The sequence below is a fragment of the Serinus canaria genome, chromosome 6 (genome assembly GCF_022539315.1).
Source record: "Serinus canaria isolate serCan28SL12 chromosome 6, serCan2020, whole genome shotgun sequence".
Lineage (NCBI taxonomy): Eukaryota > Metazoa > Chordata > Aves > Passeriformes > Fringillidae > Serinus > Serinus canaria.
Window position 1 is genome coordinate 20,593,578 of NC_066320.1, and position 25,553 is coordinate 20,619,130.

The 25,553-nt window shown below is 36.7% G+C and overlaps 1 protein-coding gene across 1 annotated transcript in view; it reads right to left on the bottom strand.

Annotated features, from left to right (window-relative positions):
* Positions 1 to 25,553, bottom strand: part of LOC103813901 (adhesion G protein-coupled receptor A3) — a 252,743-nt gene that overhangs the window by 49,646 nt on the left and 177,544 nt on the right. The window contains exon 13 of the mRNA XM_030241296.2: positions 410 to 617. Within this exon, the coding sequence (XP_030097156.1) occupies positions 410 to 617 (208 nt within the window). The remainder of the gene's footprint in view (positions 1 to 409; positions 618 to 25,553) is intronic.

Sequence of the window (25,553 nt, forward strand, 5' to 3'; positions counted from 1 at the left end):
TTACATCCATGGCATCGGAAACTGTACTGCTGAGTATTGATACATGCAACAGGGCACTACTCCCACTCCAAAAGCCTTATTTTTACCAGTGCCTAGGACATTAACATTGCAACTGTAAAGAGTAAAACAAGGATCCTTCCGATAGCTTTAAGAAGCAAGCATCTGTAACAACACAGCCAACAAACAGTAGCCCAGGATTTGCATTCTAGTCGTAGCACAAGGGCATTTCTTTCTTTGCAGGACAATCTGAATAAAATCGTGCAGACAGGAACAATTGCAAACATTGTACTAAAGGCAGAGACTGTTTGCAGCCCCCCAGCACACTGCACACCCAACCCCTCTAGTCTCTGCACAATCAAGTATACCGTAGCTTTTAGATGAAAGAAAACAATGCAGAACAGCTTCTCACCTATTTTAGCAAAGACAGCTGGTGTGGCAACCGTCCTACGTTTCCCATCATCTGCGAGGTTTGATGAGTTTCCTGTGCTAGGAAAGAGTTTTCCATTCCGAAAGACAATAAACTGTAGCTTGCAAGTGGAGTTATCAACAGATTGCCAGGCTGAAGACTGAGAGAAGACAGACTGTGGCAAATGAACTGAAGCTACTGCTACAGCATTCTGTACAATGAGAAAAAAAAAGAAACATTTAAAATGCAAATCACAACAGGGTTGCTTTCATGATGTTTTAAACTCCTGTACAAGAAATGTATGCTGCCTTCCTTTTCCAACAGTCTGGAAGCAACCAAAGAAGCACGGGCTGTAACCATGGGAATAGGATTGGTACAGTGCATATTAAACGGGAAAACGTTTTGATTGAATGTGAGAGTCTATATGGTCAAGCTCCCTGCTGCAGAGGTGAGAATGGTTCTTACCGTGCCTGCTAGAGGGTCCATCAACACTGCAGATCTGATTTAAAGAGACAACCTCTACCAGGTTTTCTCCTTCACTTAAAATAGAATCAGACAACTTACATTAAAACATTGCTCCGAAAGGGTACTTAAAGGGTATAAAAATAATTTTATTATTAAAACACATTACATCTGCAGAGAACTGCAAGTGCAGTAAACAACACAGTTTAGGAATATGTTTTTCTTGCTTCATATAAGGAAAATCTCTTAACTATGTTTTAGTCATGCAGGATTAAAAATATTACAAACACTAATGTAAAAGAAGCAAACAAGACAACACTGGGAGAAAATGAATGAAGACTGTCAGATCACTATAATGTCTTTGAGTCTGTGTTATATACCCTTTTCCAAGCATATAAATCCCTTACAGCAGAGCTATAAAATACACCAAACATTGTATTTTGAGGACTTCACTCATCAAGAATTTTTTTCCTGCCAAAGTAGCAAACTAATCATTAAAGACCGATATATTTATGAGGAATAACAAATGATGAGCAGTGGGAAAATAAACAGGGAGTCTGTCCTGAGCCTTGATGTGAAAAGTGTATGTATTTAAAAACAAACAAACTACAAAATGTTCTAATTTGCATTTCCCCCAAGGGCAGAGTATGGCTCTGTGCACATAATTTACATAGATTACCACAGTTTGCTCATAGCACATGTGCACTACCTATTTCAGAAGTAAAACAATGATCTTCACAACAATAGAAAGAAACACGACATTTAAAGTACATCCATGTGCTGGGAAAAATGCATGTGAAAGATAAAAGGTGTAACAGAGATCAGCAAACTAAAATGAGTATGAGAAGCATCTAGTGACCATGGAATAAATAAGGAAGGAAGTCATGAGTGATGCCATTTGAATGCTTAAATAAAGAGATGAAGACTTCTGTACACCATTTTCCTTTTGCTATGTATATTTTAGGAAGGTTTCCAGATTTTAACAGTAAAACTGCAAGAACGTCCTTTTAAAAATAATAAAAATAAATATTCAATCTAGGCAATGCTGCTCATTAAAAGTACTGAGAAAAAAAGAGCAAACAGCGACAGAACATTTCTACATTAGAATTTTAAATTATTATGAAGGCTTTAATTGGTATTAACTGAGCTAAACATGAAGAACTCATCCTGAGATTGTTTCCACTGTCTAATTCACTAAAGCTGTTATAATTGGCTTTATTTCATGCTTCTGAAAAAGACATGTTTTACACTATGATATCCCAAGTATCTGCATATGCTTAACCTCTGATGATACCATTTTGGCCTTAAAATTGCTGTCAAAAATGTTTGCACAGAGTTTTTTAAAAGTGTCATTTATCAAACCCCAGATCACTGTTGAGGACTTATGTGGAGATGTACAGATGTGTAAGAGAGGTTACAGTGCGATTAACTTTATATTTATGCTGGATTTTTATTATTATTCTGTGCTGGAAAAAGCAACAATGATGACATATTAAATTACACTAATTACTCATTATACACAAAAAGAGAAAGAGAGAAGCATATGAATAAGCTTATGATAATGAAACCGACAGCTAAAGGCACTGGGTTAAGCAACAGTGTGCTATGACTTGACAAAAGCAGCCCTACACAAACCAGAGAAAACAACAGGTTTACAGCACTTTTGCTAAGAGGGCAAATCATCTAATTTATTGTGGTTCTCTAATTGCTTCTGCATGGGGACTTACTGATACCAAAAGCAATGGTGTAGACAGAGCTTGCCTGTATGACTGGGGAGGTGCAGAGCAGAAGCTGCTCCCACCTGAAGCACCGGGAGCTGGGGCTGGTGGCAGTGGCTGGGCAGGACCAGCCCTTCCCTTCCCTTCCCTTCCCTTCCCTTCCCTTCCCTTCCCTTCCCTTCCCTTCCCTTCCCTTCCCTTCCCTTCCCTTCCCTTCCCTTCCCTTCCCTTCCCTTCCCTTCCCTTCCCTTCCCCTTCCCTTCCCTTCCCTTCCCTTCCCTTCCCTTCCCTTCCCTTCCCTTCCCTTCCCTTCCCTTCCCTTCCCTTCCCTTCCCCACCAGTGCCCAAGCAGGGCTGGGCAGGACCAGCTGCCCCCAGCCCTTCCCTGCCCGCAGAGCCCCTTCAGGCCCAGCAGGGAGGGAGGAAGGTGCCCACGGTGCCCCAGCCTTACCCACAGCCTGCAGCTTCACATCACAGGGCCAAGGCCGAAGGCAGGGAAGAAAAGCTGCACACAGCCCACTGTGGAATTAGCGTGGACTGGTTGCACTGCTCGGGCTGACTGAGCAAATCTCAAACATGCAGCAACATCAAATTATTTACTCGACAAAAAGACACATTTACAGAAAACCTTTTCCTGATCAGACTTCAGGAGAGCATTTTTCCCCTTGTCATCTGCTCAAAATGAATATGAACACCCATAACACAAATTACTTAATAAACTTCACTAAATTGCTCACAGCCACTGCCTGGAGTACAGCTTTATTGTGAATACTGCACACTTTTAACACTTGTTACTTCAATTTTTTGTTGCATACAGACAGTCTGGTGGAGTGAAGGAAAAAGGGACATGGTATTCTTTAACTGGACAAATGTACACATAAAGACAAACTACTTGCTGCACATCAAATATTTGCTTAGCAATTCCTCAAAATTAAACACCCAACTGTCTGCTACAGCGACATGCCTGCCAACAAGATCCTGTAGTAGGATATTAATGAAAAATGCACATAGTGAGAAGGCCCACACATCCACGGTGCTTAAAAATATGAATAAATACATTCTTTTCCATCTGAGATGTGAGAGAATTTCCAATAGTACTACTTATTATTCACATGAGAGGGAGAATCTGAGCACTGAGGTAGTTCCTATTATTGTGGTAGAGGATGGAGGGAACCCAGCTAAAGGTTCAGTCTTGTATTCTGCTAATCTTGTGTGAAGTGAAGCATAAGTCAGTTCCCCACTCTTGCCTCAGTTTCCCTCTCACTTAAGTCAGTTTCCCTCTCACTTAAGTGAGATTAAAATTATGGCATTTAATTTGCCCTGTAAAATGCTCCAGAGTTCAGAGACTAAATACAATACAGGAACACATATTACTGAAACCAATGACAGCAACATCAAGCTTTGAGGAAATTATTGCACTTCAGATGCTTCAAAATTCACATAAATCATCTCATTTAATTTTTTTTATTTGGGTACCATATTATCACATCTCATGGGAGCTAAAGTATCTGAGCATGCTAGAGGCCAGAAGCTGCCTGCACCTCTGAGAAGAGAGAAAGAGCAATGCAGACCCACCACAGGAGCAGCAGCCTGACAGTGACAGCACTGGCACCTCACATTTTCCTGGAAAAGCTTACAGTTTGTGTCAGCATTTCACCAGTCAGGATTTAGACATTCTGTGAGTGTTTTCAAAACAGAATGTCAATAATCCCATCATGACTCCATTTCAGTTTCAGTCCTATTAACTGGATTGTACTGGCATTGATTAGAAAAAGGGAATCCTGAACACAGTGTAGATTCTTCTAAGGAGCATTTTTCTTCTGGAAAATGCTTGTCTTTAAAATGAAAACTACTCATAGACATCCACCCATTTGCACACAAATATGACAGAAATTGTGCAATTTTCAAACCCTCTGAAGTGTCTTCCATGCCATCTGCCCAGATATCTGAAAATCTGCTGTGTGACCTGCAGTCAGGGAAAGAGGATTTATCAGCTCTAAACCAGATCTTAGAATTTTCTGGGAGGCCTCCTAGTCCTCCTGGCTCCTAGGACTTCTTGGAACCTGGTCAACTTTCCAAAAAGCAGAATGAAAAGTTGTTTTAAATACTCTGAAGCATAATTTGGACTGTACAGTTTTATAAGTACTTTTGAAGTTTTGGGCTTTGTTTCCATTTTAGACCTGTTTTGGGGTGTGTGTGTGTGTGTAATTTTTCAAAATATCTGAGGCACCAAAACAGAACCAATAAATCTGACTGTATTCTAAAAGTTTTAAATTTGATTTAAAAATCTCATTCTAAAACAGAAATGGTCCTCAGGATATTGGGAGCTACAGACTCTTGCAACTCATGCATGTATGGGCCTTATTAAAAATGTTTTAAGGGAAAAATGAGAGATTTAAAGTGAAGTTTTTCCCTAGGCAGTTTTATTCTGGTAGCAGTCCACTTCTTGTAATGAATGCTAGCATTTACAAGGAGTTTTTAAGTGTTTAGGAAAGACAGCCTCTTGCCTTAGGTGACTTTGTGATATGTTGGCCCTTCTACTTTCATAATTCCTTCAACAGACCCATTTACTCTTGAAACTTTGCTTTCCCATTACAGTGTTCAACTTGTCTAAAATTTAGCCTAATACTGAGAGACCATACTCATTATCAAACAATCATAATCAAGAAACCTACTTGGTAACCACTGTGGAATGACAAAAATCAAACTATTTTCAGTAACTCTTCCTTGTGCATGCCTTGGTTCTAGATTGACTTTTGAGCTCAGGCACAGTATTTCTGTTTAAGATAAAATATATTTCACAGGAAACCATCCAATTCTTAGTCCTCAGAACAGTCATAAGGCATATTTTTTCCAGTCAGCAATTTCCTTAACTCAAAACCCAGTGCCTTAACAACAGGTCAGAGGAAGTCTAGAGGGGAAAAAAAAAGAATAAATGAAGTTACCTAAAACCTGGAGGAGAACTGGAAAAACAGCTTCACTGTTCCCAGATTTCAAAGAATCTGATGAAGTGGTGTAGAGATTCAGAAGCAAGACACCATATATTAAATTATTAAAGACATACAGGTGCTGCCACAATAAGCACAAGCTATATAAAGTTACAGTCAAAAAAGTAGAAATGAAGCTCTGTAGTTAATAGCTGTATTATTAAATATGTACTCAGCTAACACTGTGGTCATCATAATAAAATCAAGCAAATAAATTATTTATACATATATAACAGATTGTATTTAGTCCCTCAAATAAGACAGCAGATGCTTAGAAGCAATGGAAGATTTCAGCTTGTGGTTTATGTTAAAGATTTAGCTGTTAACAAACAGAAAGAGGCAGAATTGTGTTTTCCAACTGCCTCTCCTGGTAGGTGTTTAACCAACACTCCTTTGGAATTATCTCAGCACAAAATATATGAGATAAGGACAGGCATTTGGCCCAGTTCTGTGAAGCTTTAGGTAGTCTGTGCATGAGTTCTGATCTCTTTTTCTGGCATGAAAAGTATCAACAAAAAGCACCCAAAATTTAGACCAGGTGGGAAAATACCAAATAAAGGGTTTGTAAAAGTAATGAAAACAATGCCAGCTTGAAAATGCTTATACAAGACAATCAACTTGCCAGGTGATAAAAGAAACAGGATTTTGTTTTTTATTTTTTAATGGGATGATACCAAACAAGGAAAGTGGGAGATCCCCAGCCATGTTAACTTTCCTACATAACCTTGCTCCTAATTTTTCATAGTTTAACTGTGCTTTCTGGAGTGCTGTTTAAACACAAGTCTGGAAAGGCTCAGGCATGACTAGCAGGTGAAAAGCAAAGTTTATATAGATTCCCAGGATGAAATGAAGCAATACTTCAAAAAATGCAACATGAAATCACCTGGCTACTGAGATGAAATTGCTAAGCATGTTGGGATTATTATGTGATACAGCCATTATGTAGTAATTCTGCAGTGTGCATCTATCTCAATTTTTGGAAAAATAAGTACAGAGTCCAAGATATCTTTGTTCTAGACAGGCATAAAAGGTGGTTTGATGCACAGTGAAAATGTGGCATAAATTGTAAATACATACAAATTGCATCAAAAGATTAAAAAAAATCTTAATTTTAAAATTCTCCCTAATTAATAATAAAAGGTTTTCTGGAAAATCTGTTTCTATAAAAACAGATACAGCAAAAAATACTGAAATTTTAGGAAAGCTGATAATGTAAAATAATCTGGAAATCTGATTGTCAGTAGCCCTTTTTCAATAAAAGTGAAAACCAAAAGTCTCCAATTTATGATTCTATATTTCAAATTGAACATCTTGCAGACTTTTTAAGAGAAGGAAAATATGTGCAAATCTACAAGCAACAACTGACTTGTTAACGAGTTATTGTGAAGGAAAAAGTGACCAAAAAAAAAAAAGAAATTAAAGAAAAAGACCATGAAGGGAGACAGAGTAGGTTTACCAAAGGTCAATAATGCCAGACCCAAATGATAATTCTCCTCACTAAGTTTTTTCCAGATGGAGCAATACAATTCACCTGATTTCTTTTGAGACATTAAGAACTAGCAGCAGTTAGTTCCAGGTGAATAAGGAACAAGCTACAATTGAAAATACAATGATTTACTTTGAAAGGAGAAGACAGGCTGGAGTGAATAAATCCAAAGTTTGTAACAAAATCAGCTTTAAGACTTCCAATTTTTGTTTGATGACCTTGAAGCAAAGAGTAATGTCATCTAATACAATGTTCTTAATGATGTTTTTCATATTTTTAATGAGATTATCTATTATGAGCTGGTGAAACAAGCCACTTTGGAAAGCAGAAGATAAGGACAAGGATGTGAAAGCACTGGTTGATCACAGGATGACTCAGAGCCTCTATGATTTAACAATTAAAAACAAAAGACTACAAGTACAGTCCAGAACATACAAGATGACTCATTTCCATGTAAATATTCTGATTTTAAAGGCCTAATCAGAAATATAATAAACAATTTTGGTCATCTAGGCTGAGGAAAAGTCAGCCTAGTCCAGAATAGAATGGATGTAGAGGATGGTTATTAGGGTCACCATTAAAATGAATGAATAATTTCTTTCACAAGTGGAAAATAAAGGAGCTTAGCTGTGCTAGCCTGGCAAAATGAAAGCCATGTAAGCAAATGGCCAGCATGAGCACAAGGATAAACAGGACATTAGCCAAGAGCAAAAATGCAGACTTAAAATGTGCAAATATTTCCTAGCCTCTGTAACAGAGAGGGTGGGATAATTTTTGTGTCCATAATGCCCATACTCGAGAGAGTATTTGAAAGCTCTATGACAGAATTACAAAATGAAGTTAGAAAGGTTTGATTTATTTTTCTGTTTTACAAGAAGTGTTTAAAATTCCTTCTAAGAACTCATGAATTTCCTGATTTAAGGAATTTTTGAACATTCTATTTATGTCCCCAATATACAACTAATAGACCTCATAAAAATCTCACTGAGAAGAAAAAAAGATTATATAGACATGGTAGGAAAAAAAGTGTGATTAAAAAAAGTGTGAAATTTATATTATTATTTTTTTGAGAAAGAAGTTTTTTGAAAACACACTGGACACATGTAAGAGCTGCAGGCAACTAACTTTTTCAGGCAGCAATAAATGCCTGCTTCAATTCAGGGTCCACAACTGACTTGCCATATTGCAAAAAGGTATGCCCCAGACTGCATCAAATTCACCTTCCTGGGAATGTAAGAGTTCTTAAGGGTGGGCTCTGAGTTTTCAACTAGAATTTATTGGGGTTTTGGGGAAGATCAATGAAGTCTTAAAGGATGTTAGACTCACTCCAGCATTCAAACTATGAGCTATGGACCTACAGAGACTCACTGCAGCTTCATTTTTGGAAAGGATGGCTTCTGGCAGTGCACTTTACAGGAAAACTCATCCTCTCAGGAGTCTGGTTCACTGGGCCTTTCAGGGGTGAATTAGCTCCTAGAATTGCTGCACTTTCCTCTAGACAGCCTGTGATGAAGGAGTATTTTTCCTTTTTATTTAGAAGCTGAATTAATCTTCAGGCTTTAAACGTATGATTTTTTTCTGGAAAGATCATAAGAATATTCAAGTTTATTACATTGATACTGTTGCAGATGCACTCAGAGGATGGGATGGACTTCTGCTAGAGTTTTAAAATATAAGGACAATGAAAAAATTTCATGAGCTCTCCATGTGGAACTTTCAGCTACACAATTGCAAAGCCACCTCCATGGATCTTAGGAGGGACATCATAATTATACAGAATACCTAGCTAACCAAAATATCTTCTACAGCTCATTGACAACCAAATTCAATTACACATAAATATTACTACTTTAGAGAAAGGAATCATGTGAATTCAGTCTTAACTGGCATACATAAGTTTTTTTGCCGTGGTAACTTTTAATTTACTTTTTACCTAGGTGAATTGTGTTAATGTAGGCCTCATAATGGTATTTCTGCATAGCTTTGTAATTATCATTTATAAAATATTATGAATGAGAACAAAGAGAATGTTTCCCAACACTCAGACAAAAAGTGTTACCAAACTTATTTCTAAAGTCGGAAAAGGTCAATTTAATTAAAAAAGGAGATGGGCTACTCAGTGGCTTCTATGCATGACAAAATTGACCTAGTACTAAACAAAATTCATATGCATTTTAGTGGAGTGCAATACATACCATTACAGACATGATTTTTCTAAAGACTTAGGTAGTTTGTATAGACACATTTATGAGTAGAGAGCGATGCAACCATTAGGTAATACAGTAATCCAAAACTGAATTCAATGACAGAATACTGCAATTATTTAATCATACTATAGGACATGATGATAGGACTTCTGATTTCACTGATGTGATATTCACACTTAGCTAGATATATTACTAGATGAACTACTATTTAAGTGGGAATATTATGAAAAACTTAGTTCAGAAATTTTTAATAAACTATTTTAATATCATTTTCCTGAGGCAAAGTGAGCTTCTACATTGCCTATGATGTACAGAAGTCCAAGTGTTTTCTGATGCTGCCTTTTCATAAAGATGACTGCAATGAAATGCTGACATTGCTGCTTGATGACTACTGAAACATTGTCCCTCTCTGACACTGGAGGAAAGCTGAAACTGCTGAAAATAATTTTAGCATTTTGGATCTTTTAGGAAGTGAATTTAAAATTTCCACACCATGAAATGCTTCAATATTCTGATTTTGAAACATTTGGATATTATCATCAAGAATGACCTCTGTTGCCTATTTGTCATTAAACAATTCAGACCCAACATTACTCTTGCACACATATCTAGTGGCAGATGCAAAATCACTACACTCCTTTACTTTCTTATACAGAGACAGTTAAGTATGAGAAAAATAAAAGCAGAAGATGCCTTTTCCTTTAGTTTCTTTTTATGCACAGTCACACCTCCCTTCCCTCAGTTACAGGATACAAGTTCACTATCCTCTCAATAATCAAGATTGTGCCTCCTCAAGAGGAGCAAATGTGATTTCCTCCCTCCTGTTCCAAAACTAATTTTTCAATTTTGAAAAACTGATATATTTTCTATTTCCAATTTGCCAAAATAATAATTTGCTCTCTGAGTTTCAGCCATGTAGCCAATTTACCAGTACAGTCATAAAGCACAAGTCATAAAAAGGAATGTAAAAAAAAGGAAGTGAAGTGAGTGCAGTTACATCAGCAAGAGAGAGGCTCTGTGTCACTGAGGTATTTGCATTTGGATGAAAGTACTCAAGGGCCTTGAGCTGCATGGAGCTAAAGCACATTTGTATCAGTGATGGCAAGTGGCATTTTCAGAGAATTCTGGTAACTGAGACGTAGAGTGTGAAGGAGAAGGACACACTCCACTACTGCCAGTGCCTGAAGCCATCAGTAGCTGCTACTCCCCAAAGCTCCCAGGCAGAATCCCATACCCTGCTCTGGAAGTCCCACACACATTTTCAGCATTCTGATGCACCCAGTGTGGACACAAAACACAAGATATTGAGCTCAGTGTGACAGTGAAATGTTAGCCAAAATTTTACCTCTGAAATTCAGTTCTGGCCAAATACCATGCATGCTGATACATCCACAGGCACATTGTCTCTGTAGCTCCTGTGAAAATCTGTGGTGTTGGTCCTTTAGCTCAGCCAGAAAACATTCAGAGCCAAAGAGAATTCGGCCAGAAAAGATTCAGAGCCAAAGAGAACACTTTTACCTCCAGCTGAATCTCTCTCATTGTACTCATCACAGAGCACTAGTTTATCTGGGAACACTTCTGTTCTAATAAGAGCTTAGGGACTATCTATCTTGATTGGTTCTACTATGTTTTTCTAAGAGTTTTGTCACAGAATTATAGGAAAATCAAAAATATTTGTTAGCCTTATTCACAGTAAAATCCAAATCCTACCATAATGGAAGTGAGATCTGAGAATCCTTCCACCAGACCAGATCTCCACCAACCTACAGATCACTTTATACAGTCCTGTTAGTTTAAGAATGTTGGAAGAAACTTACCTCTTATTTATTATTCTTTTACAGATGCTAAGAAAATACCTAGGCATCTGTGAAATTTTTGCTTCTTACCACATAAATAATCACTTGACATAGTCTATGTCATTTCAGTTCTAAAAGCTGACTGAATTAAAATCTTAATCCTTTAGTCAAATCAAGTTTTGTAGCTCAGCTGCTTGTGAAATAGTGATAATGTTCCCCTGATTAAGACTTTAAAATATTGCACACATTACCAGTACTTGTCATGTCTCATCACTTGAAAACTCCTAGTTTAAACTGGGTGAGAATGGTGTAATATTTCTGGGGCAGTGGGCACTCCATCACTCTCAGTCAAGTGAGTCCCTTGGATTTCAGACACCAAAGGTCACTTGGTACTTCTCATACAGTGACTGAATCCAGATGAGGTCTGAACTAAGCCCAGGAGGAGAATCTCCTCATTCCCATTCAATGACTGTTGAGAATGAGGATTCCCAATATAATGCAAGAGATTTGTGATATAAGAGATTCCCTTAAATACTCAGACAGGTGCCAACCCAGCTAAAGTTACATGGGATGAGACCTACATAGTAATAACTAAGAACTCAGCTCAGTCTTCTTTCCCCATTTCTTAATTCAGAAAGAGGGAAAAATAATGATCTTAATTCTTCCAAATATATAGCTGCTTCCAGTTTTTAGTGTACTACAGGACTGAACAGGAAAACATAGCCTTTTTGTCTTGCTCATGGCTTTTGAATTAATAGTTTCAAGTATTAGTGCTGCAGGGCCTGCATACTGAAAAAGCAACAGCAACATGTTCATTAAAATAGTGGTGTATATTCCATGCAGTGTTCACTTTTAAAGTCTTGTAAATTAATTATATAAGCAAGAAGTTTTCAATTTAATCAGTAGAAAAATTAATTGGTTTACATTGTTATATTGTAAGTATTCACAATGGTTTGAATATTCTTGGTCTTTCCCTCTTGCTCTACTGATTTTCTAATCTTTTTCCATAAAGGTCAATTCTTCTGGCATCAGTATATTTAATGTGTTCAAACGTTTTTACCAGAGGCCTTTATTTTAAAGGACTTTATTTTACCAGTCAGGCACATCAACAGTGTGTATAGTTCAGAGATTCTCAAGGCCTTCCCCTGCCACATTTGATGGATTTTTTTTTAATGGGTTATCATTCTTGCTGAATCACTTCCAGTCTCCTATTAAACTGATATGCCTTTATTTTGGACAGTAGCAATGTTCATTTTATAACATAAAAACTTAATATGTTCACCATTTCACAGCCTTTTCCTTCTGGACTTCCCAGCTTTACTTTCTGCATTAAATCAGATGGGAGTACTTTGGTGAATCTTACACATGTATTTCTGGACTTTTACTATGGCTATACCAGATGCTGAAAGGAGTACCTGAGAGTATGAATTAATTATTCAAAGCAAGGATCTTTATATCTGAATATCTTATTCAAAGCAAGGAAAGAAATGTGCTCAAGTAGGGAAAGGGGGATAAAAAAAAAATGGATACAGAAAAAAGCTGAGTCTCTCATGCCAAGTGAAGGACTAACATCATGTACAAAATTAATAACTAACATTATTAGCTGAAAGACAGTGTATTTTTTAAAAACTGGCAGAGTCCCAGATTGTCTCAGCAATGAGATAGACAATTATCATCAGGAGTTCTGAGTCCTGGAAGCTCTATAGATCCACAGTGAAATGGAAACACTGATGCCAAGGGCACAGACTCTACTTAAATTTGTATTCTCATTCTTCTCTATTATGTAACATAAAGAAAAAGTGTTTTTCTAGTAATTATGAGAGTCTAGAAAAGAGTAATTCACAAACTAACAAATGGATTTTGATCCTCTTTTCCCAACTACACCTAGAGTTATTGTCTTTTGTTTCTTTCACATAGGACACATTACCTGAAAAGCAAAGGTCTTCTCTTAAGCACTAAGTGAAAATTTCAGTTTTAACAAAATGAAATAACTTCAGTTAAGGTCCCATTTTCTTCCACAAATAAATATGAAAATAAGAACTGATTGGCTATTTTGTGCTCTTCTGCCACCCTAAATTTTTATAATCCAGCATTTCTTCAAAAGATGCACATAAAAAATGCAGTGACAGTCATAAGTAAACAAAACCATATTCACTGGTCATAGATATCTTACTGCCTGTCTTTTAATTTTATCACCTTGTTGGGGCTCTTTGAGGGCCACACCAAAAGTATATTCTCCATACACTTTTGATATCTAGCTTTTTAGATACACTTTTAAAACGTCCCTGTTGAAAAGCAATAAGGCAGAAATGGTGCAGTACACATATATCTGAACAAAGCATTTTCTCAGTCTGTAACACCGACATGGGGAATTCAAGATACTTGTGCTTGCTAAGCCACGGTCTATTCAGCAACATTGTGTTAGCATTACTCACCAAGTGGAATTAAAAACTGCACTACAGTTACCATGACAACCAGCTGTCTCCCACATACAGCATCAGTTTGAATTTGTGCAGGCCATTTCTAACAATGATTTAAGTCAACAAATTCGGCATTACCCTAAGGTAAAAATCTGGTTTAAGAACAAATAAATATTTTTGGTTTCATAATATTACTTATCTCACTACATTAATTCCAAGTAGGACTTGGGAGATTTTCAGAGAGCTGCAGTGACTTTTCTTCAGCATTAAAGGTGAATAGTAATCTTCTGCTCAATACAAAGTTGAGGACCATTAAAATTCCTAATCCCCTGAACATGCAGGAAGCATATGGAGAAGAGACACTGCAACATTCATAGAAGAGCTTGTGAAGAAAATGCATTTGAATATTTATTTAATCATTTTCTAAAATTTACATTTGAATGATGCTGTTGATTACCTTGGGTTGTATCACTAACATCATCAGTGTACACTCACTGTACAGATTCTTACTAGAAAAGAAAGCTTAACCCACGTTCATCAAAAGCATCAACCAGCAATTCTCCACTAGGAAAATAACCTGAAACTTGGAATATCATTTCTGGGCAATTCTAAAATAAATACCTTTTCTAGTAAACTACTGGATTTGCTGAGTTTGGTTGGTTGGTAGATTGGTTTTGCTTTTACTTTCAAAAATCAATTTACAAGGAAAGAGAAGCTTCAGTTGCTTTTGAAGCAGCCAAGCAACACGAAGTAACAGGAATGCATCATATTTACAATGTCTGGTACAACTTCATACAGTTGCATTCCTGGTCATCAGCATGAAGGAGCCACCTGGCTACTTCAGATCCTTTTGATTGCCAGGTATTCTTGCAGTAAATGGTCAGATTTGACTGTGGTTTTTCAGTTTGATGAAAAGGAGGCTCTGGGAGGCCCTACTGCTTTCTATAGGTACCTGAATGGTGCTTGGGTGAAGAAGGCTGGTCTCTTCTGCCAAGAAATAAGTTACAGGATAAGGCAAAATGGCATCAGCCAGGGGAGGTTTAAATTGGATATCAGAAAAAATGCCTTCAGAGAAAGGTTGTCAAACACTGGAACAGGCTGCCCAGGGAAGTGGTTGTGTCACCATCCCTGGAGGTATTTAGGAGACATGTCAGGTGTGGCTGTTGAAGATATGGTTCAGTCATGGAATTGGCAGTGCTTGCTTAATGGCTCAACTCAGTGATTTTTGAGCCCTTATCCCACCAAAATTATTCTATATTTCCATGACTGTCATAGGATAAACACATAATGGCAATGATGAACAGATCTGCTTTGGAACAGTAGAGCTCTGAGGGAAATCAGGAACCTCCACAACAACATAAAACACATTTCTCAAGTGTGCATTTTTACACTGACAGTGGGGACACAGACAGCAACCTAAATGCTTAAAAAAAGGTGGCTAAGCTGTTAAAAATGTAATGTATAGTCAAACGAAAGGTAACAAAGTAATAACACTACTTTTTATGCAAGCAACTAAAAAAAATCAAAGGCAGAAAAAATAGAGTCTGTATTTACTAAAGATACTGTAAATATTGCATACTGAATTACACACATATTAATGACACAGTATACACTCATTTTTGTGGGAGGAAGTGCCACAACAAAACATTACTGCAGATTTCCCACTTGGTCTATGGTATAGCACTTGTTGCATTACAGACCTTAAAAATACTTCAGGAAAGAAAAATGATCAAATAAGTTGAAAAATCAAAACATTCAGAGGCTGTAAGGAATCTAATGGTATGAAAAACATTTTTAATCTGTGACTGAGGATTTTTGAATCCTAAACCTCAGGAAAATACATGCAATAAAAAGTTTTAGTTTTAATATAATGCTTTCAGTTTTAAATTTCATTTATGGGAGAATGCTGGTCAGAGGACAAAGTCAGAAAAATAACTATAATCATAATATAATATCTAAGAGATTGAGGAAGGAAATAGCACAGACATTCATTCAGCCCTGGATCACTGTGGACACATTTGTTATCAGTGACAGGCAATGTGAAATCAAGCACAGATTGAAATCAAACCCTTCTTTAAGGTTACACTAAACTGAACTGACAGGAGCACTACATGCAAGAAAGAAAAATAAATGGTTTTTCTATAGAGCACTTCGATCTTCAACAATGGGAGCACATAATGTTTAAATGTTAAAACAGAAAACTACAAGGGAGAAAAGAGGTAGAAAGCAAGAGAAGGAATAAAACATAACCTGGGGCTCCAAATCCACAAACTCAGACAGGAACAATTATTTTTTTACCTGCAAAAAGGCTGCACAGGCAAAGGTAAATGGCAGTGGGAAAACAATTTACTGAATTGTTACTGAATTTCAACAGATTTGTAATAACCCATTAACTCCCAGATTAAGCTGTAGTGTAATATCATAAAATAAAATTCAAATTAAAAGTAAATCAAGATGATAATACAGGCAGATGTGAATCATTTTGCCTTGAAGCTGCATCTATACTCTTGTGTCAAAGATGCCTTAATAGGGTTCAAGTAGCATTGCTAACGTTAATGGATATTTTCTTGTTACATTTCAAAGAAGTATTTACAGCACAGTTTAAAAAAAATATGGCTCTAGGATTATAAATTCAGGCAAAAGGTCTTTCAGATAGCAATTTAAAAAAAATTATTCAGTTTCACAGCTGCATTCCTCTAAAATAGGTCTCACCCTAATTTTTGAATAAACTCGTCATATATATGCTTCTTGAATACAGTTGACTTACAGGTGTGTCTGTATTAAAATTTTAGATTAGATTGGGAAAACTGGTCTGATATTCTGGAAGTATTTTCATTCTATCACATTCATATCTGAATACCAATTTTCCAATTTTCTGATGACATCTCTACTGCCATGATTCCACAAAGCCCTCTCACAGTGCACAACACGGATTCCATTCCAATGAAACAGCCACAAAATGCAACTGATGGGATGGGAGAGGACAAAACCTAATCTGAAACAACTTCAACTACATGATACTGCTGTTGGATTCTCAGTTACACTCCACAGATTTGGACCTGTTCCATTGCATTGCCTGTTAAAGTGGGATTAAACAGTTCTCACTTTTTACAAATTCCTTCCCCTTCTGTGATTCAGGCCTCTCCTGGTTCTCCTCCCAATAGTGGCTGTTATCTGTTTATTCCTAAGCCTCAAAACCAACTAAAATGGAGCTCTTTCTCTTCCCTACAGTCTAACCCTCTTTTTCTCCTTCTTCATAAAATTGTGGATAGCTCTGCAATAGCCACAATCATTTCAGCCTGCACAAACCATTGGACTAATTCTGGCAGCTTACAACAGGTAACCTCACCTATTGTCTCACTGAAGGACAGCCAGCTGAACCAGAACTGAATGGCTTTTTCAAATTAAAGGCAGTCCACAAACCTAAATCGAGATGAGAATCTCCATCTCCAGACATTGACTGCTATCAGTAAATCCCCTTGGAACAGAAGTCAATCAGGCAATTAAAACCTAATGAAAAAGACAGGAGAAGGAAAGAGGGAGAAGCAGGAAACAAGGAACCTGTGGTTCCCCAGATGATTACAGGGACAGCTGATGTGAACTGGCAAATGATTTTATTAGAATAATGGCACATTGGCACAAAATCTTGCACCTTACATATTCAGGAGTCTAACGCAACACTGGCTTGTTGAAGAAAACTGCCCCCATTGGTGGAGTCCCGAAAAGTGCTGTGACTGCTGCATTTATCCATATGTGGAAGAGCTCACATGGGGGAAGGGAAGCCAAGCTTGCCACTCTCAGAAGTAACCTCGTGCTCTGGCTCTAAGGATCTGCAGGACGGAGTTTGGAAAGGCCAGGTTAAAAAGCTGGAGCAAATCAGAGAGAGCAGCTTCACTCTGTAACTCCTGAATCAGGTCTGCAAAAGGCCAGAAAACACAGCTCAACAAGAAGGAAATACCATTAATTTATTTGCTTGATAAGGAAGGGAAAGCTAATGCCTGGCTTGTCAGTATTTTTTAACCTCATAGGAAAGTCCTAGGATTTGTTTCTGAGAGCTAAGTGCACAGCAGCCACCCTTTTTAAATCCAACAACTGAAGAGACTTGGGATAACTTGAGTTTTTGTCATCACTCTCTTTCCATCACTATTTTTATAGCAGTTTTGGCAAGCAGAGATTTGGATTACACTCTTTTTATCTAGAGAGGCTGGCATTTCCTCTCTGAATATAAATATTCTAACAATAATATGTTGCTATTCCCATTGCTGATTAGCTGCTGAAGGTAGACAGAGTAACTCAATTTTACAATCAGTCCCATATTCCTTAGAAACACTGACCTTTTTAATGTTTTAAAGTATGTGTTTATTTCATCACATTTTAATCTAATCCTGAAATATATTTTCCTCTGAAGCAAGGGAAAGGCAGTAATTTAAAATGAACATTTTGAAAGACATTTTGATGTCTGACTAGTTAGAGGATTGAATCAATGAACTGAAAAAATAAAAATGATTATTTTCTTCTGAGCAGTTAACCTCTTTTCAGATATACATAAAGGAATTGATACAATTTTGATTGGCATTTCCAGTCATACAGTGAAAATAAGATTTCCTGTTTTGAAGATAATCAAATAGGATATTTCTAGAAAAGGCTGACTGTAGCAATTAAGCCAATTCAAAGGTTGTGTTTGAGATAGGTGAGTACATAATGAACTGAGAGTTCCTGAGAGAAGCCCATAATTATGTAAGGTGGGGAGAAGTGGACTGAGAGATTGAGTCTGCAGGCAAGAGTTTCTGTATGTACCAATTTGAATATGTAAAGCAAAACTTTGGAATTTATTATACTGGAGAATTTCACAGATGATTTGGAACAGAATATTATAAGGGTACAAAGGGTTTTAAAATGGGTGTGACTTTTTTTTCCCCTGCTTAGGCTTCTATATCCATTTTTCATTCATAATTTTAAGAAAATATACCAGAATTTGAAAGATTCTGCATAAATAAGGCATATGCAAAATGCATTTTGCAGTAACTTGATATCCTGCTGAAAATGTATCATAAGTCTTAGTCAAGTAATATAGCTGGATTTGCTCTGGCAGAGTCCACTTCAAAAAAACCTTTAATTTTGTAGTTTGATGTACAGCACACATCCTTTTCCTCGGGTGTGTAGGAGAGTTTGCAATTTCACACCATGAACATTAGTTATCACTTGCTGTACATACCTTGCAGAAATAAACCCACCTAACAAAACATACAGAAAGAGTGCAAGTCAGTATCTGCATTTTTCTCTACAGAAAGAGAGAGCACGTGCTCTTCATGCAGGAAATATTGATAAATGGCACCTCAGTGATACCAACAGTTCAAGACAGAATGCAGCAGATCATCAGCCACTCCACTCTACCCTGCTATGCAGATTTACAGCAGTTCAGGGTGTGCTGCAGTCTCTTCTCTGCATCTCAGGGAACATATGGGAGTCAGTACAAATATTGTGTGATTTCAAACCAAGACTCTGTGTTTTCATTTGCTGTATTTTTCAGCAGCCAGCAGGATTGCTTATACTAAACCCTGAAGGTCTTTCCTGGCTAATCAATGAAAGACTTAACACTGGTATTGGAACAGGCAGAAGCACGGAGTGTAGGCCAAAGTTTGTCTAATATAGAATCATTTATTGCTGAAAACCAACTTTCTTCACTTTGACAAAGCAGTGATGGAGAGGATGTCTACATAAAGCATGACAGGCTAGAGAATAGATTTATTATGTTTGTTTCAAACCAGAAGAACCTGCAGTATGTGTCCTTTTGCTCACATGGTAAATGACCAATTGATTTTCTTGTCTCTGTTCAGCAGTAAATAACCTCATAAACATGGCAAGGTAAGGGCAGACATCCAAAAAGTCCCAGTTTTGTGCAGCTGTTTGTGTCTACCAGGTATCAGAGGCACACCACGAAAAGCTGAAACAGAGCAGGAGTGCAGGCTTCCTTTCACCAGGGTACAAAATGTCTCTAATATGATATAACTCGCCTTTGAAATTGTTTTTCCACAGATCTGAAAGGGTCATTTTCATGTAATTACACTCTGTCATATTTGAGACACACATTAACTCTGCAAACCTCTGAACTGGCATTACATCAATTCACTGCAGATCACACCAGTGTTTGCCCAGAGTTACAGAGGTTCAGGCCCTTTGGTAAATTCCTAATCCCACCATCCTTTAGCTCCACACGGCCAACAGCTGAAATTCATCAAGAAACCCTCATACACTCTGAATTTAAGTTGAAAGTTTAACCCCACAGTTTTAAAATCCTTTCTTAAAACCTATGATTCTGACAAGCTACAGTTCACCAGCTCTTTAACAATGGACCACTTAAAAGGAGAAACTGCTTCTATACTTATTTGTTGTCTCACAATTCTCTGATTTTCTGAAAACATGAATCAAAAGGATCACCACTGTCCTGAGGATAAACAATACTGAAGTTCCAACCAAGGGGTAGATGTCAGAGAAAAAATTACCCCTCTGCTCTGTGAAGAGTATTTAATGTGTTGCATGGAGAATTATATGACAAGAGATAAAAGAGAGAGATCATCTCTATGGAAACAGTGTGGTCTACATCATCAGTAATGGATAGCACAGAAATGAGCTATCCAAATGTTACAAGGCAGCCCAGTAATATAATTATTTGAACTAGTGCCTACATAACCAAAATGGAACTATAAAATGGTTCACACATATTGCCTGAGAGATTTTACCAGCCTTAACCACCAGAGATGTGATTAAACCTTTAATTGTTTTGGCCTTGCAGAGTGGAAAGTCCTTGAAGTTCCTTCACTATACTCTCTGTTTCAACAATTAGAATTAAACTGCTATAGCATAATTTTTCACAGATTAATGTTACAAATTTAGTACAGCCTTAGTAAGTGACCAGCCAAGTTCAGCCTTGAATCATGAGTCTTTGAAATTAAATAACGCTCAAAAAAACCCCAAACCAAAATGGTCTATGCTAAAATGCCATTTTTAAAATTTTAATCATGCTTATTCATGATGCAATTTTTTTGTTTGGTACCATTATTTCTGATTTTTTTAATTTTTTTCAGCCCAGATGTAGTACAGCAAGAGACAGAGAAAACTGGCTTTTACTTGTGCATCACGGGACTTGTACAGGAGGGTCCAGTCAGTCCAAACTAAAACAAATCCATTGAAGACAGCAGTGTAAAAAGTGGTCTAATCTGTGCTGTTAAAAAAATTAGGCTTTTATTTAAATATACAAACTCATACTTTAAAGTACATCATAACTGGTAAGGGCTTAATTCAGAAAAAAAGCCTTTTTCATTAGTACAGTTTCAAAATGTTGCACAAGACCATATTAACTGGTCCTTATTTTTATAAAGAACAGGTAATGTACCTGAAAATTGGGATGAGTTAAAACAACAGAACTGGAAGAAGTTCACCCAGCAGACAAAAGTTGGACTAGGCAAATTCATAGAGAAAATAAGAGCTGAGAATAGACAAAGTATATTCAATTACATTCTTTGGCTGCATTAATTTTGGTCTTGTCCCCGAACCACTTCTGTCTGGCTGCTGCATTCAGGGCTGGGTTCTCTGACTGATACAATGCATAATGGTTTTATAGCCCCCAGCAAAGATGCTGATTATAGTGGGCACAATTATCTTAAATCCATTCCAAAATTTAGCATGACTAAATTTTACTTTAAATGGTAACTGCATTATTCTCTTTTTGTTTAGCTACATCAAACATTTTTAAAGGTCTGCAGCTTTGGGATAATGCTACTTTGGCATGCCAAGCATTACAGCTTTTACCCTTCCTTGTGCTTGTGTGGAGGTCTAATGAATTTATATATTGACAGATTTTATTAAACAAAGCAGAAGAAATCCTGACTACATGGAAATGCACATGAATTTTACTTTGACTTCACTAAGACTAGTATTTAATCCATTCTTCTGTTTCTCAAGGTCTAAGAATTCTGTTTCATAGTTATCTTTCTTCTAATGTGAGTTCAAAACACATTTTTCATGTTTGAAAATGTCTCTGTTGTGTGCAATGATGAGCTGATATGAAGTTATTGGAACATTATTTCTTTGTACATAAAATAATTACTGTATTTTTTCTGAAAAAGTCTGAATGCCTCTGTTTATGTTTTAAATCTGATAGTAAACTATATGTTTCAGTCTCTTGCACTATTCACTCCAGACTGCATAGGGGTTTTAGGTCTGATCCACACATGACAAAATAGATTTTTTTGGAACCTCCAAATAAGAATACTGTGCATTAGGTAAAATTATACTCTTAGTACAACTGAAAATTTTCTTGTCAAATTAATGGCTTAAATGTTTTCATTCTAGAATTTATGAGGAATTAAAAAGCATTTTATGAAACACACAGCATTCAAGACAAGGAAAATAGCAGTGTGAAAAATCATTTTCAAACTTCACATCAAATCTAGTAATTAGGCCCATAAATTTAGCAGTTTTTAAGAAAAATTGTAAAGCTGACCATGACTAAGAGAAATATCTTCTACTACACTACTGATGAGTACTTGGCATCCAGGAGTTCTTAGTTGTATTGAAGCATAGAATGGGTATTTGGAAAAGTTCAATTGCTTGAATTTCAACTGCAAAATTTTGGAAAAAAACAAAACTCTGAGCTGCAGCTCTATACCTGGAGAACATCTAAATTGACACCCACACAGATATCTCTGCTTAAAAATACAAAATTCTATTAAACCAAATTCTATTTAAGGCCCACATGAGATGTGGTTTGACTTTGCCTAAGTTTGCCCATCACATTTACTTCATGCCAAATTAATGGCCACAGACTGGATTCAAAGCTTTGCAGATGCAGATTTAGACCTATATTTATGCTATGATTTGAATTTATCCAATAGGCTGTATGAAATAAGCAGTAAGTTGCATTGGGAACTGGTGCTTTCTAAGGGTACTAAATTTATAACATCTGGGTCAGAATCATCTGTGTGTCTTAGGTCTTTCTGTATGTTTCAACAATTGCTTTTAAACAAATTTTAGTATGAAAAGTGGATGCCATGAAACACTTTTGCTTCTATTACTTTTACTGTTACTTATTTGATTTTTTTAAAGTTTTTATTATAGTTTCCATGTCTGTACCTAATTGAGATGGTACTTGCAGGTCACACTTTGTGGCTTTCATGAAGCAGCATAACTAAAATAGCCCCCAGTTGTCTGAGAGACAACAGCTATAGCACCTACATGGGACTTTAATCAGGCAGGGTGGCAGATAGTCTGCTATGGGCTTGACCAGTCATCCTCTGCCTTCACCCACCTGAGAAGAGAGGCTCTGGTTTCTGACTGACTCTCCATACCAGGTACCCTGCACAGCCCTGGAACTGTCAACATTCTGCAGGCAAAAGCAAGCTAGAGGCCTCAAAAGTGGTGCAGGATAAATTGCAATCTCAAACTTTCCCAGGCTTAAGCAAAGGTGAAGGCTTTCATACTTTGAAAAAATTCACATCCCATATACATATATCTTTAAAAGACCAATACCTGATTTAATAAAAATTTTTCTAGCTTATTTCTGCCAGAAACATGTCACTGACTTCAGTCAGCAATTGTTAAGCAAAGACCTATTCCAACATCCACTGTGTGCAAGCTTTGGATCAGGAAGAATTTAATATGAACAGGATTTTGTAGATAGTTAAATCGTCAGTACCCAGACCTGCCTTGAAGCATATAAAATCTAATTATTTGCATTCCTGAGCAGTCAAAATGTATGTATTTAAAATGGACTTCAGTGCACAGACCTGATAATAATGGTGATGTTTGTTGAATGAGTATGTGTTGCATTACAAGTGCCTCAAAACATCACTAGCACACTTCCATCAAGTCAGAGAGTATCTTATTTGCTTATGGTATATTTAAACTATTAATATAATTGTTACTTCCCTGGTTGTACTTCAGATGTCATTTTGAGGAATAAACACTAAGTTTATATAATAAATTTATAATCAAATTAAATAATGTTTGATGACAAATGTAATTACCAATATTCAGCCACCATTCAGCAAATGTTAGCTGTGATAAACAAACTCAGCAAACATAGCTGTTTTAAAAAGTAATTTTCATTCTGCAAAGTACCAAAAATTGAAATTTCTGATCTTGGTTTCTTAGCTACTAGTAACAGCCAGCTGCATCCAGGAGCATTAGTGTTAAAACAACCTTTTTACTTGATATGTGACTGGCAGATAAAATCCTAATTGAACACACTGACATGTCTTTCTCTTCATGCAGTATGATTTTGTGAAAAAGCATAGTATATAAACTACTGTGGCTTTCAGCATACTCCAGTAGCATTTCTCACACTATTTTAGTCAAGTGATGAGCTGTAATTTATGCAAACTGACTGCAGATATTTTTCATCTGCTATTTGGATCATTATGATGTTCACTAATGAATACAAATACTGAATAACAGGAAATAAGCCTTACCTTGTTGGGGCTTTTATTCAGATTTTATGAATAAGATGAGAAGTATTCTATTCATTTCTTTGGTCAAATCATTATTTTGTTGGGCACGACGATGAACAACAGCTTTTGTGGCTGGGATCATGTGGTCTTAGATATATAAAAATACTCAAATACCTTAAGAATAGGTGCATGATTAAAGAAAAGAGCCTTGTTACCAATAACAAGCTACAAATCAATCATATAGCCAATCTGAACCACCATGCAATAACACAAGGAACGAAGGCATAGCAGGAGCATTTTCTTCCATATGTATTTATACATATACATACACTTAAACAATGCTTTGACCTGGATTTTAACTCAGAACTGGAAACTAGCTTAGACTTATAGATAATATTGTTTTGGAAAACACATGATCTGTATGGAAGAATAATCAGTTTAATGCTGATTTACCAGACCTTTCCCAGCAATGCAGCCAAACTCAGTAACTTCCTGAAACTCAGTAAAAGGTGAAAAGACATAGCTGAGGGTGCAGATATATGGATTATGGATACAGGAATTCCTGGCTGCTTCACAAAACCACAAATTTTTTTTTCAGCAGATTAGTTCTCAAGATGGGAGGACAATATCACACTGTGAATATGCCAAGCCTGATATTTTGTAAGCTCACGTGCTTTATGGCAAAGAATGGGATTTTGCCAATTTGTTTGCATATTATGCTGAGGTTTTTATGTTGATGTACCTAATTACTCCCACAGAAACAACAAAAACATCTCTAGCAATTAATCTTATTAGAAACAGCTGCATTCACATACTACAAATAATGTCACAATGGTAGAATTATGCTCTTTTAAAATGTTAATAGAGAAGAGAAATGACAGGTGAAACTAAGTGATGTGCTTGGCCAGCAATGCTGGCCTTTGCTTATTGACAAAAGCAAAGTCAGAGATCAAAGCATCAATTTGGAGCTGTGGATTTTGCCATGTTCTCTTTACTAGCAGGAAACAAAGCCAGTTGAATGTTGGAACTTCTGCTTACTGGATATTTTGGCATTTCTAAAATTCTCAGTCACAGGAGTTATGTTTTCTTCCTTTTTTTGGGGATCACCCAAACTAAACAGTGTTCAGAGCAGCTACAAACTGTATGAAGATGAAAAATGTTCAGGAAAAGATGCAGAAAAAGCAATGATGAAATGGCTGCTCAAGTGAGAACAAATGCACAGTTCAAATGTGGAGTTGACAGAAATGATATAATTGTGAAGAGCCAGAAAGCCAATCTACAAATGGATCTTTATGGTGGCAGTTTTAATCCTGCTCCTTATCTTTAGTGCTCACATGGAGTAGCTGTTAAAGAAATACATGAAGCACCTCATGGTGAAATCTTCCAAACAATTCCAAAAGCACAGAGGGAGAAGACAGAAGCCAAACTTCAGAATTTACATCATTGTGTTACATCATCTCTCAGCTACAAGGGAACAAAGTGTCCAACGTTTCCTGGGGGCAGGAAATCAGTAATTTTTCTTCAATCTCCTAGCAACACTTATAACCCCCTCAAATTTCTGTTGCTCAAAGATAGAACAACTATTACGGAATTAGAATTCTGAGAAAAAAATTGAATTCACAT